Here is a 12777-nt window from a genome sequence, read left to right on the forward strand (position 1 = left end):
AGACTACATGCTGGGTACAGAGTCCACTGCTCAGGTGATGGGTGCATCAGAATCTCAGAAATCACCACTAAAGAACTTACACATGTAAGCAAAATCCACCTGTTCCCCCAAAACTATTGAAACAAACAGATTTTTAAGTGTGTTTAAAAACTCATTTCTTGAAAATGTTATGCAGGGAATTCGTTATTGCTTGTTAAAACGAATTAGAATGAGTCCATGTGTGGCTCTGACACAAAAATAAAACATAATTTTTTTCGTAAGCACATTTAATTTTGTTGCTTATTAATGAAGAGGATAATGGATGTCCTATTTCCTATTTCCCTCCTAATTAAACTTTCCATTTATAAAATAATACGTTAACTTGTAGAACACATAGAAGAGCATAAAGATCTGACTTTAAAATGATCAATAATTGCACCCCTCAGACTGAAGTGGGGAGGGTGTCCAGCGCTCACACATTCTTCCTCCCATTTAGCTCCCTCAGGGATTGTCCTGAGGGTGTGGATTCGGCATCATGCAAGAAGCCTGTCATCTCTGTTGCCGCCTGCTGCCTGCAGCCTGCGACACTTTTCAGCAGGGCTAACAAGCTGACAAAATACTGAAGAGAAGCTCTTCGGGGCTGTCGCTCTACTCTGAAATGTCACTGTTGCTTACTGTGGGGAAAAGCTGAGAGAATTCTTCCTTTTATTCAATAAACAAACACCTATTGAGCTTCTGTTTTATATATGGTACAGTGTTAAAGACTTCTTGGTTATTAAATTGCTGGTGTCTACTGGGAAAAAATACATACACATAAATATTAAATTGCATACATTTGTATAAATGCCAAAATAAGTGAAAAGCATGCAAGTCCATTTAGGTATTTAGCAGGAGAAACCACTTGGACAGGTGTTAGCATTTCTCTATTGGTCCACGTGGAAGACCTGCTTTTAACAATCACTGGCCACAAGCTCATTAGAAATATACCAGAGCTCTGCACGACTGCATTTTCAGTTATAACCCGAAAGGGAGTCTTCAAGAATTATAATGAGCGGAGAGCAATGACTCATCCTTTTCATAACCATAAGTGTTGGCATGGTAATATCAGGAAATTCTTCCTTTCCTCTCCCATTCTTCTGTCTTTTCCCATAGTGTGTCTCACATAAAAAGCTGAGGTTTACTGAGACCCTTTCAACTGAGCAAAGCTTAAGTTTAACATCTGTGCTAGCCAAAACTTACACACTGGGGGATACTTAAGTTCTTCGGAAGACTCCCTTGCTATCTAAAAGAATTATGTAAATTTGGTGAGATAAATAGGTTACTGTTAGTAAATATATACCACAAATTTGTACCATGGAAATATGAGGATTTATTAACACCAAGTAGTTCATGAAAGGCCAGGCTGTCCTGAAACTGAACTTTTTGTATTTGCCATTTTCAGTAGGTACAGACACATATTGCAGTGATTTAGGACAAGCTTAGCACAGAATACTTCAGCAAGAATCAAATACAATACTATCTAACTGAAGACCTACTTAACCATACCTGCCTTCTTTATCCAACGAAACAGAAGTGCTTTGAAAAAAATTAATCATTTGGTAATCTTAAAGTTGAGGCATTATCCTCAACAATCGTTGTTTTCATCATCAATTTGAAAGACTTTTTCATAGATTTAAAGGGGTATGATCTCTGTCCCATAAATGTTTGAATTGGGCTCAAGGAGCAGATTATGGTATAAATAATAAATATATATAATTCCTTAGCAGTAGATACTCTTGTAGGTTTGGTTACAAGGGGTAAATGTGGAGGTAGGAAAAGCAGAAAAAGAGAAAAGTAGAGGAAGGGAAAGAGGAAAAAAAATACACACTAGCAGAAGAAGAAATGTACAGAAAGAAAATTAATCAACCTCTCATTTAGCTTAACACAATTATTCCTTTTCTTAGTCTTTAAAATAGCTCATGACCTTTTTCCTGAGGCACTTTAGATTTAGAATCACATGAGTGATTTTCATGGTTTTATAAGTTTCTGGAGATTTTAATTTTCTAAGACACAACAAAATCCCAACAGATACTCATTTTTATATGACATTGGGAGTGTGGCATGTGGGCTATTTCATGGAAGAAAGAAGCCCTTCAGCAACCTCTCTTGAAATTGTGTGGGTGATGAAATAGAAAAGAATAAATACAAAAATAAAAATGTAATACTGCTCTTAAAACATATTTGAGAAAGATGAAATCTTATATAAAAGTACATATATCATGGTGTTAAAATAAGCATGTATCCAAGAGGTGAGATTACAGGTGCTTTTTTAAGATGTGTTTTAGCTGTAGTTAAGAGCATGAATTCTAAAATAAGACCGACTTGGGTTCAAGTCCTGTCCTTTGGGACAACGGTCAACTTCTGAGCCTCTGAACTGAGTTACACAACTCCTGGGAGCACTTTTCTTACCACAGGTAATGAGATTGGCAGTTTCTAGAGCAGTGTAATGTGTCAGCATGAAATATCTATCACATAGGAATTTTGTGAAGATTATATAAGATAATGAGTGTAAAGGGTGAGACTCCATACTCAGTAGATACTCAGGATTAAGTCAAATACTATTTTACTGAAAACCTACTCAACCCTTGTCTTATCTGAGAAAACATAAGTGCTCTGAAAAATTTAAAGTAACATAATCATCAGGCAAGACTAAAGTTCAAACATTATCATCATCAACAACATAATCATTCTTATTTTCATCATCAACGTGGGAGACTATTTTTCATAGATTTAAAGAAGTCTGACCTCTTTTAATCTGTTTGTGCTATATGAGAATACCTGAGATTTGGTAATTTATAAATAATAGAAATGTATTTCTCAGTTTTGGAGGCTAGAAGGTCCAAGATAAAGATGCCAGCAGGTTCAGTTGCCTGGTGAGAGCTGTGTCCTCAAAGGTGAGGAACGCTGTGTTCTCACTTCACAGAAAGCAGGACAAGCTGAGTAAAGCCTCTTTTATAAGGGCCTTAATTTCATTCATGAGGGAGGAGCCCTCGCAGACCAACCAGCTTTTAAGGGCCTCACTGAATACTATTACATTAGCAGCACCTGAACACTGGAAGGAAACATCGAAGCTACAGCAAAATCCATCCTATACGTGTTTTAATTGGGCTCAAATAACAAATGAAGGTGAGGCACAGTGGCTCATACCTGTAATCCCAGCACTCTGGGAGGCTGAGGCAGACAGATCGCCTGAGCTGAGCAGTTTGAGATCAGCCTGGCCAACACACTGAAAACCCTGTCTCTACTAAAAACTAAAAATACAAAATTGAGCCAGGTATTATGCATGCCTGTAATTCTAGGTACTCAGGAAGCTGAGGCAGGAGAATCGCTTGAACTGGGGAGGCAGAGTTGATCTCACCATTGCACTCCAGCCTGGGCAACAGAGCAAGCCTCTGTTGAAGAAAAGAAAAGAAAAAAGAAAGAGGAAGAAAGGCAGGAAGTGAGAAAGGGAGGGAGGGAGGAAGAAGAAGGAGGAGGAGGAGGAAGAAGAAGGAAGAGGCAGAAAAAAGAAGAAGAAAGAAGAAAGAAGAAAGGAAGAAAAAGGAGAAGAGGAAGAAGAGGAGGAAGAGGAAGAAGAAAGAAGAAAGGAGGAGGAGGAGGAGAAAGTAAGGCACAAATACTTCCTTAACACTTGAGGAAGTGTTCAGGACAGGTTGAGTATCCCTTATCTGAAACCAGAGTGTTTTAGATTCTGAATTTCTTTTTTTGGATTTTAAAATAATTATACAATTACCAGTTGACCTTCTCAAATCTTAATATCCAAAATCCAAATTGCTCTGATAAGCATGTCCTTTGAGCATCTTTTTCAGATTTGGGAGCATTTACTTTTCTGATTTGGGATGCTCAACCTGTATATTTTTATTATAGGTTTGGTTATAAGGAATGAACATAGAGGTAGGAAAGGCAGCAAAGGAGAGAATTACAGAGACAGAGAAAGGGACAAATTCAAGGTTGAGAGAAGCATATGAAAGGAAAATTAACAAACCTCATTGAATTTAACACAATTTATCTTCTTAGCTTTTAAAAACAATGGTAGGTTAAAGATAGCCACACATTCTTTGATACTCTTCCCATTGTGAAGTGAAGGTTAATTCTTCTACCTGAACCCGGGATGGTCTTAATAACTTGCTTGACCAATAGGATGTTGCAGAAATAACATTCTGGGACTTCCAAGAATATGATATAGACATCCTTGGAGTTTCTATCGCAGACTTTTAGAATACTCACCCTGGGAAAGCTGGCAGCTGCATAAGAAATCCTACTACAATGAGACCACCATACAATTATGAAGCCCTCTGTAACTACAGAGACAGGCTATATGTAAAGCAAGGGAGAGTTGCCTAGGCAACCCTAGCTTTTCAGCTGTTCCATCTCAGGCCCACGACATGAACGAACATGAGCAAAGAAGTCATGTTAGGAGACATATCAGCCCCAGAAGACATAACATGGAGAAGATCTAAGGTATTCAACAGACAGCCAGAACTAAGTTGAAAAATATGACCCCAGTCACCAATTCCAGGCATCTCTAGCCATTCAAATCAACTAAACTAAGACTCCAGATACTACAAAGCAAAAAAACCCAAAAAACCAAAAAACAAAAAACCCCGCTATCTCCCATTAATGTTCTGCTTGAATTCCTGAGCCACAAATCATAAGCATAATAGAATGATATTGTTTTATATCTCTAAGTTTTAGGAAGGTTTGTTATGCAGCAATAGATAACCAAAATAGACCCCCTATTCATAAATGAGGTGGGTGCACTTCAGGTAGATTTATGGCTATTTAGCTGTTCTTTTTCCCATTAAGCTCACACTCCAATGTCAGTTACTTACCAAAATGTAGCTACAGTCAGAAAAGCTTGCTATATAACTAAAGAATAAGCACCAAAGCCATACTAAAAGGTCTCCTTTTGATATATTCTTACCAAAGCAAATTCATGAGATATCCTTCCATCTGGAGGCAGTTTTGCACCAAAACCTAGAGCTGGAAACATTTTATCACTGTCATAATCTTGAACAATTTCTCCCACTGCTTTCAGTGCCATACCATAGGCATTCAGCTGGTAAGGATTCATGTAGTGGAGGGAAGTGGGCTGAGCTGGGTTGCCTGATGATAGAACACATATTTCAAACATAAGCGATTAGGCTACATATATTTAACAAGATTTTTCTTGGTGTCTATTTCAGAATGAAATATTCAAAACTACATTTTTCTGCCTATATCTACAGTGTGTCAAATTGTTTCTTTTTGGATGGCTATTAACACAGAAATATTTGTTACATTATATTAGACATATAGAAAGTTCTAAGATATGCCAAAGCATATGCAGAATTTTTCAGAAATGACTTCATTTCAATGCCACAGGCTATTTTTGAGTTTCACTTCTGGAAGTATAAAAGTACTTTTGTTAATCTTATTTTGTTATAAACTTTATTTTTAAATAAAATCATGTGCCTTTAGCTTGAATCCTTATGCCTACAGCAAGATGACCCAATAGACGAATTTCAATAATTATGAAGGCTTCATAATGTTGTATCACCAATATAAACTGAGTTTTTGAGAAATATCCCAATTTAGCATTTAAAAAGGGAAGCATAGTGATTTTCAAGGGCAGGCTGATTAAATAACTACATCTACAAAATTCTTCACAACTTTCTAACTAGACATTAAGCTAAGAGCCAGAGGCCAGAGTCAAGTCTTGCCATTTGTATGGCAGCCTCTGTAAAATAAATCCTACCACTGTGTTTACCAGGAGGACAAAATGAGACTACATGTTTAAAAGTGATTACAAATAATAATGCACCATAGAATTGTAAGTTGAACTGCTACAGTTATTCTGGTCTGGGTCATCCACAAGGTTCTTCTGAGTGTCAAAAATGTTTATCCTGTGTAGGAGGTTGTATTTGAATAGTGATGAAATTGAGAGCAAGAGTCATGTATTAATATGTGCTACCACTCAAACACACTGAGATTCACATCCATTTGCCCTAATTACCAGCATAAAGGCAGCCTGAAAGTCCATTTGGTTTCTTAAGTGAAAATGGAAAGTTAAATGAGACTTGTAACAGCACATAAAGCTCAATTTTACATTAAAGCATTGCCTGAAGAAGAAAAGCCTCAGGGCATAGTTTTTCTGATAAGGAAAAAAAATAACAAAGAGCACTTGAGATCCAGAGAGAAACAAAATAAAGATGTCCCCTTAGGTTATTTGACAGGAAATTATACACAGAATACGTTTGTCCTAAAACTAATTCATTTATATATATATATATATATATATATATATATATATATATATATATGTATATATATATATATATATATATATATATATAAAAAATATATATTTCCAAGAGTTATCAGTATTCCAGGGTTGGCTCCATATAATAAAATTGCTAAAAAAGTATCTTCTGTCCACTATCGCCTTAATGTTCCCCTCAACTTGACTAAACTTTCAGAAAGTTTCTTCCTGGGCTGGGTGAGGTGGATCATGAGGTCAGGAGTTCAAGACCAGCCTGGCCAAGATGGTGAAACCCTGTCTCTATTTAAAAAAAAAAAGAAAGAAAGAAAGTTTCTTCTCGACTATAAGACCCTGACCAGTCTTTTCTTACACACTCAATTTAGAAAAGTTGCAATTGTAAATTCTTCCTCTGCCTCCTTTGAGATGTAAATCTTCTACAACCAAGGAATACCTTTCTCAAGGACATGGAAGCCACCCCTTTGAAATATAAACATCAAGAAAAACAGCAGCCCTATCTTCCAGTCTCCCTGAGAAGACAGAAGCCTAACTTCAATAAGCACCAATTAGCAAACAGAGATGGCCTAGGCACACACACCAACCTCTGTGCTAACATCCTCCAGGACCTTTCCAGTAGCTCACCTCAGCAAGCACGAACACTCCAGCCTTTTGTTTTGGAGTAGATGTGTTCAATGTTTGTCCTCTATTGTAATAGTCTTGACCCCTTTGCAATGGACTTAAATAAAGCCTTTCTTGCCTTTTTAAGTTGTCCAGTGTGAATTTTCTTTGACATTTACTACTAAAATAGGGACTTTGCCACTCGATCAAAAGCCCAGTGGAATCAGAGATAAAAAATATCATTAAAATACTAAATGGTTATTCAACACGACTCTCATGCCTGTAATCCTAGCACTCTGGAAGGCTGAGGCAGGTAAATAACTTAAGCTCAGGAGTTCACGACCGGCCTGGCCAACATGGTGAAACCCTGCCTTTATAAAAAATACGAAAATTAGCTGGGTGTGATGGCATGTGCCTATAGTCTCAGCTACGTGGGAAGCTAGCTGAGACTACAGGCACATGCCGTGGGAGGATTGCTTAAGCCCAGGAGGTCAAGGGTGTAGTGAACCCCTGATAGTGCCACTGTACTTCCAGCGTGAGCAAAAGAGCAAGACCCTGTCTCAAACAAACACCTTCTCCAACTCTCAAACTCACAACTACAGAAGAGTTTTAACCCAGTGGCGATAATATGGCAAAGTTCTACTTCACTATGAAAACTATGAATAAAAAAATAGTCTTAATACCCCAAAACATTTAAACATTTGAACCTATCATGCATAGCTGGGCCCTTTGTACTCATACAAAGATGTCATCCATTTCTTTCCAGCAGCCTCCTCTACCCCAGTCTCTCCATAGTACTTCTAAGGATACTTTCCCTCCCACCTCTCTCTCTCAAGTTGCCATCCTGTCCTGAAATTTACCTTCTTCTCCAACTTATGTCTCACATAAACAAGACAACCCTCTTTTTTTTATTCCAGCCCTCATTGTCTTTTCTCTTATACTGTTATGGATCTTGTGTTCGGTACCAAAAAAAATTTGGCAATTTAAATATTGAGTCAACTCCTCGAGTCTGGGACAGTGTTTATATTTCCTCTGTACCTGCAAAAATGCTGATAAACAATGAATTTGTCGTGGGTTAGTAACATTGGGGCCCAACTAATAGCAATAATAATTATAAAACGGAACCTAACATGTATGGACCACTTTATATCTCACTTAATCCTTTCAACAAACTTACAGTATGGATACTTTTATTATACACATTTTTCAGATTAAATAACTTGCTTCAAATTATACAGTAATAACCAGTAAAACTAGAATATGAATTCAGGCACTCAGCTTTTATAGCCCTTTTAGTTATAACTCTTAAAGATTTTGTAGTATTTTAAACTCAGAATATTATTGAAATTATATCTGATTTTGCTTTAGAGTTGTACTATGCCTTTGTAAAAAAAAAACACAGTTGAATATTTTTAACAGTTTGAGACATAATCACATAAGTTACATATTAACCATTTGAAATATATAATTCAGCTGGACATGTTGGCTCATACCTGTAATCCCAGCATTTTGGGAGGCCAAGGTGGGTGGATCGCTTTGAGCTCAGGAGTTTGAGACCAGCCTGGGCAACATGGTAAAATCCCATCTTTACAAAAAGCACAAAAAATTAGCCAGGAGTTGGTGGCATGCACCTGTAGTCCCAGCTACTCTGAGCTGGGAGAATCCCACTGAGGCTGGAGAATCGCTTAAGCCCTGGAAGCAGCAGTTGCAGTGAGCTAAGATTGCTCCACTGCACTCCAGCCTGGGCGACAGGGTGAGACCCCATCTCACAAAACAAAACAAAAAACAATTCAATGATTGTTAGTATATTAATAGTTATGTGCATTCATCACTATAGTGAATTTTAGAACATTTTCATCACCTTGAAAAGAAACTGTACCCATTAGTTACCACCCTATCCCTAAACAATGACTAATCAACTGTCTCCATTGATTTGAGTCTTCTTGAGAGTTCATAAAAACAGAATCACCTAATATGTGATCTTTTGTAACTAGCTGCTTTCACCTAGCTTAAAGATCTCAACAATCATCTCTCTCGTAGCATGCATGTATTAATGCTTTCTTTTTGTTGATTGCAGAACATTATTCCATTGTATGGATACACCACATTTTCTTTATCATTTATCACTTGTTAGACATTTGGGTTGCTTCCACATTTGGGATATTATGCTGTTTTATATATATATATATATATATATATATATATATATATATATATACACACACACACACACATATATTCATGTACAAATTTTTGTGCTGACATTTGTTTTTATGTCTCTTCAGCATATATCTAGGAGTGACATTGCTGGGTGATATGGTAACTCTACATTTAACAATTTGAGGAACGTAGTGAAGTGTTTTTCTAAAGTGGTTGTACCATTTTACATTCCCATTGACAGAGTTTGGATGTTTGTCCCCTCCAAATCTCGATGTTGGTGATGGAGCCTGGTAGGAGGTGTTTAGATCATTGGGTAGGATCCCCTGTGAATGGCTTCATACTGTCTTCATGGTAACAAAGGAATTCTCTCTCTGTTAGTTCATGTGAGAAGTGGTTGTTAAAAGAGCACAGTACCTCCTCTTCTCTCTCTCTCTCTTGCTCCCACCATGTGATGTGATGGCTGCCCCTCTGCCTTCCACCATGACTGAAAGATTCCTGGGCCTAACCTGGTGTCATCTTTATACAGCCTGCAGAACTGTGAGCTAAATAAACCTACTTTCTTTATAAATTTTCTGGCCTCAGGTATTCTTTTACAGCAATGCAAATGAACTAACATACCCACCAACAATGTTATGAGAATTTTGGTTTCATTATATCCTCACCAGCCCTTTTTATTTGACTGTTTTATTATAGTCATCCTAGTGGGTAAGAAATAATATCTCATTATATAGTTTTGATTTGCATTTCCTGATGCCTAAATTTGCCAAAAATCATTTCATGTGCTTATGGGCCACTTGTATATTCTTCTTTGGAGAAATATCTATTTAGATCCTTTGCTCACTTTTAAAATTGGATTTTTCTTTTTTATTGAATTGTAATTTATATATTCTAGATTCAAGTCCCTCATGAGTGATATAATTTGCAAATATTTCTTCCATTCTGGAGGATGTCTTCACTTTCTTAATAGTGTCTTTTGAAGCATAAAAAGCTTTGATTTTGAAGTTCATTTTATCTATTTTGTTGTCATTCATGAGTTTGGTGTCATATTTAATAATCAACTGCTAAATCCAAAGTCATGAAGATGCATCTTTATGTTTTCTTCTGAGAATTATAGCACATTAGCTCTTACATTTAAGTATTGGATCCACTTTAATGTTTGTATGTGAGGGAAAAGTCCAGCTTCACTCTCTTGCATGTGGCTATCCAGTTGTCCCAGCACCATTTGCTGCCAAGACTAGTCTTCTCCCATTGCAATGTGTTGGTACTCTTCTTGAAATTAGTTGACCTTGGACACAGGGGTTTACTTTTGCAAACATGTTTCAATTTTGTTGAGCTATATAACCCTCTTTATGCCATTAGGACACTGCTTTAATTCCTGTTGCTTTGTAGTAAAGTTTAACAGTGAGAAATATGACTCTTCCCACTTAAATGTTGTTTTCCAAGTTTGCTTTGGCTCTTCTAGGTCCTTTGCAATGTCATATTAATTTACATATGAATTTCCTCCAAAAGATCTTTTCAGACTTTGATAAAGATTGCTTTAAATTAATCTCATATTAATTTATGTAATTCATGTTACATAAATTCATGTATTTCTTCCAAAAAGTTCTTTCAGATTTTGATACAAATTGCTTTAAATCTGTAGATCAGTTTGGGAAACACTGCTACCTTAACAATGTGGGGTCTTCTAATCCATGAGCATGGCTTGTTTTTCTCTTTATTCTGATATTTAATTTATTTCAACAAAGTTTTTTCAGAAAATAGTTTGCACTTATTTTGTTTCCAAGTTTTTGGACTTTATGTTTTGTACTTCTTTTGTTTTCCATTATTTTAACCATATTTGTTTATTTTATGAATAAGTATCCACAATTTCACAATCAGTATACTATAAAAAGATTTCCATAAGGAGGTTCTTAGTTCACCTAATTCATTAGTGCTGATCACTTTTTGTTTATTATATGTACTTCTAATATTTATGCATTTATTTATGTTATATAATTTATATTCCTATATAAAAGATGGCACACTAATAATTGATAACTCTGTTCTCTACTTTGTTCTTTATATTTAACAATATATCTTAGAAGTCTTTCCATATTAGTAGAAAGAGTCAATTTTCCTTCCTTCCCTCCCTCCCTCCCTCCCTCCTTCCCTCCCTCCCTCCCTCCCTCCTTCCCTCCCTCCCTTCCTTCCCCTTTCTTTTCTTTTCGTGGCTGCATACTGTTTCATTCTGTGGCTGAACCACAGTTTATTTCACCAGTACCCAGCTGATATACTCTATGAAGCTTTCTGAACTTTTTTTTTTTACTTTATACAAATTACTATGAATGACATTATACACTATGGCATTTTCCGTGAGTGCAGGTAAATCTATATTATATATATATTTCCAGAACTAGAATTGCTAGTTAAATTTATTCATAAGTGTATTATTCCTTTTGACACTATGATAAAAGGGAATTGTTTTCTGAATTTCATTTTCTAATTGTTTCTTGGAAATGCATAAAAAAGAACCGAGTTTTATATATTGGTCTTCTATCCTGCAAACTTGCTTATTTATTGGTTATGGTAGATTTTCAGTGGATTCCTTAGAATTTTCTATATACAAGATCCTGTCATCTGCAATAAGGATACTTTCATTTCTCCCTTTCTCATCTGGATATTTTGTATTTAGTTTTCTTCCCTGATAGCTTTGGCAACAACCTCCAGTATAATGCTGAAGAAGTGGGAGCATACATTTTTGTCTGGTTTTTCCTCTCAGGAGGAAAATGTCAGTGTTTTCACCACTAAGTAGGATGTTAGTTGTAGACTTTACATAGATTCCCTCATCAGGTTAGGAAGTCTCCATTTCTAGCTTGTTGAGTGTTTTTAACATGGAAGTGGATTGGACTTTGTAAAATTGCTTTTTCTGCATCAATTGAGATTATCATGTGGTTTCTGTGTTTTCTTCTATCAATAGGATGTTGATATGGTTTGGCTGTGTCCCCACCCAAATTTAATCTTGGATTGTAGCTCCTTTAATTTCCCTGTGCCATGGGAGAGCCCCAGTGGGAAGTAATTGAATCATGGAGGTGGGTCTTTATCATTCTGTTCCCATGACAGTGAATAAGTCTCATGAAATCTGATAGTTTTATAAAGGGGAGTTCCCTTGCACGTGCTCTCTTGCCTGCCACCATGTAAGACATGACTTTGCTCCTCATTTATCTTCTGCCATGATTGTGAGGCCTCCCCAGCCATGTGGCACTGAGTCAATTAAACCCCTATCCTTTAAAATTACCTAATCTTGAATATGTCTTTATTAGTAGCATGAGAGAAGACTAATACACGTGTGTTATATTATTTGATTTTTAAATACTAAAAATACTCTCATTCCAATAACAAATCTTTGTTAGGCATATAAATCTCTTGGTATCAAGATAATATGGACCTCATAAAATGACCTGGGAAAGTAACTTTCTTCTTCTATATTTTGGAAGAGTTTGTGAAGAATTGGTATTAATTCTTCTTTAGATATTTGGTATAATTTCCTAGTGAAGCTACCTGGCCTTGTGTTTAGATTACCCTTGTAGGTAGTCTTCTAAAACTACTAATTCAACATTTTACTTGTTACAGATCTACTCTGATTATCTGTTTCTTCTCAAGTCAATGTCAGAAATGTTTGTCTTTTTATTGAATAAATTCTTGCTTATCTTAGTTGTGCTAACATTCATCAGTGAACAAAAATCTAGTATTTTAAAGCAATTGGA

The 12777-nt window shown here is 36.2% G+C and overlaps 1 protein-coding gene across 4 annotated transcripts in view; it reads right to left on the reverse strand.

Annotated features, from left to right (window-relative positions):
- The window catches only part of CPNE8 (copine 8), a 244308-nt gene that overhangs the window by 29532 nt on the left and 201999 nt on the right, over positions 1-12777 (reverse strand). For all 4 annotated transcript variants that reach the window (XM_003926648.4, XM_074403057.1, XM_074403058.1 and 1 more), the window contains one exon: positions 4943-5124. In XM_003926648.4, coding sequence (XP_003926697.1) covers positions 4943-5124 — 182 coding nt within the window. The remainder of the gene's footprint in view (positions 1-4942; positions 5125-12777) is intronic.

This window comes from Saimiri boliviensis, chromosome 7, assembly GCF_048565385.1.
Source record: "Saimiri boliviensis isolate mSaiBol1 chromosome 7, mSaiBol1.pri, whole genome shotgun sequence".
NCBI lineage: Eukaryota > Metazoa > Chordata > Mammalia > Primates > Cebidae > Saimiri > Saimiri boliviensis.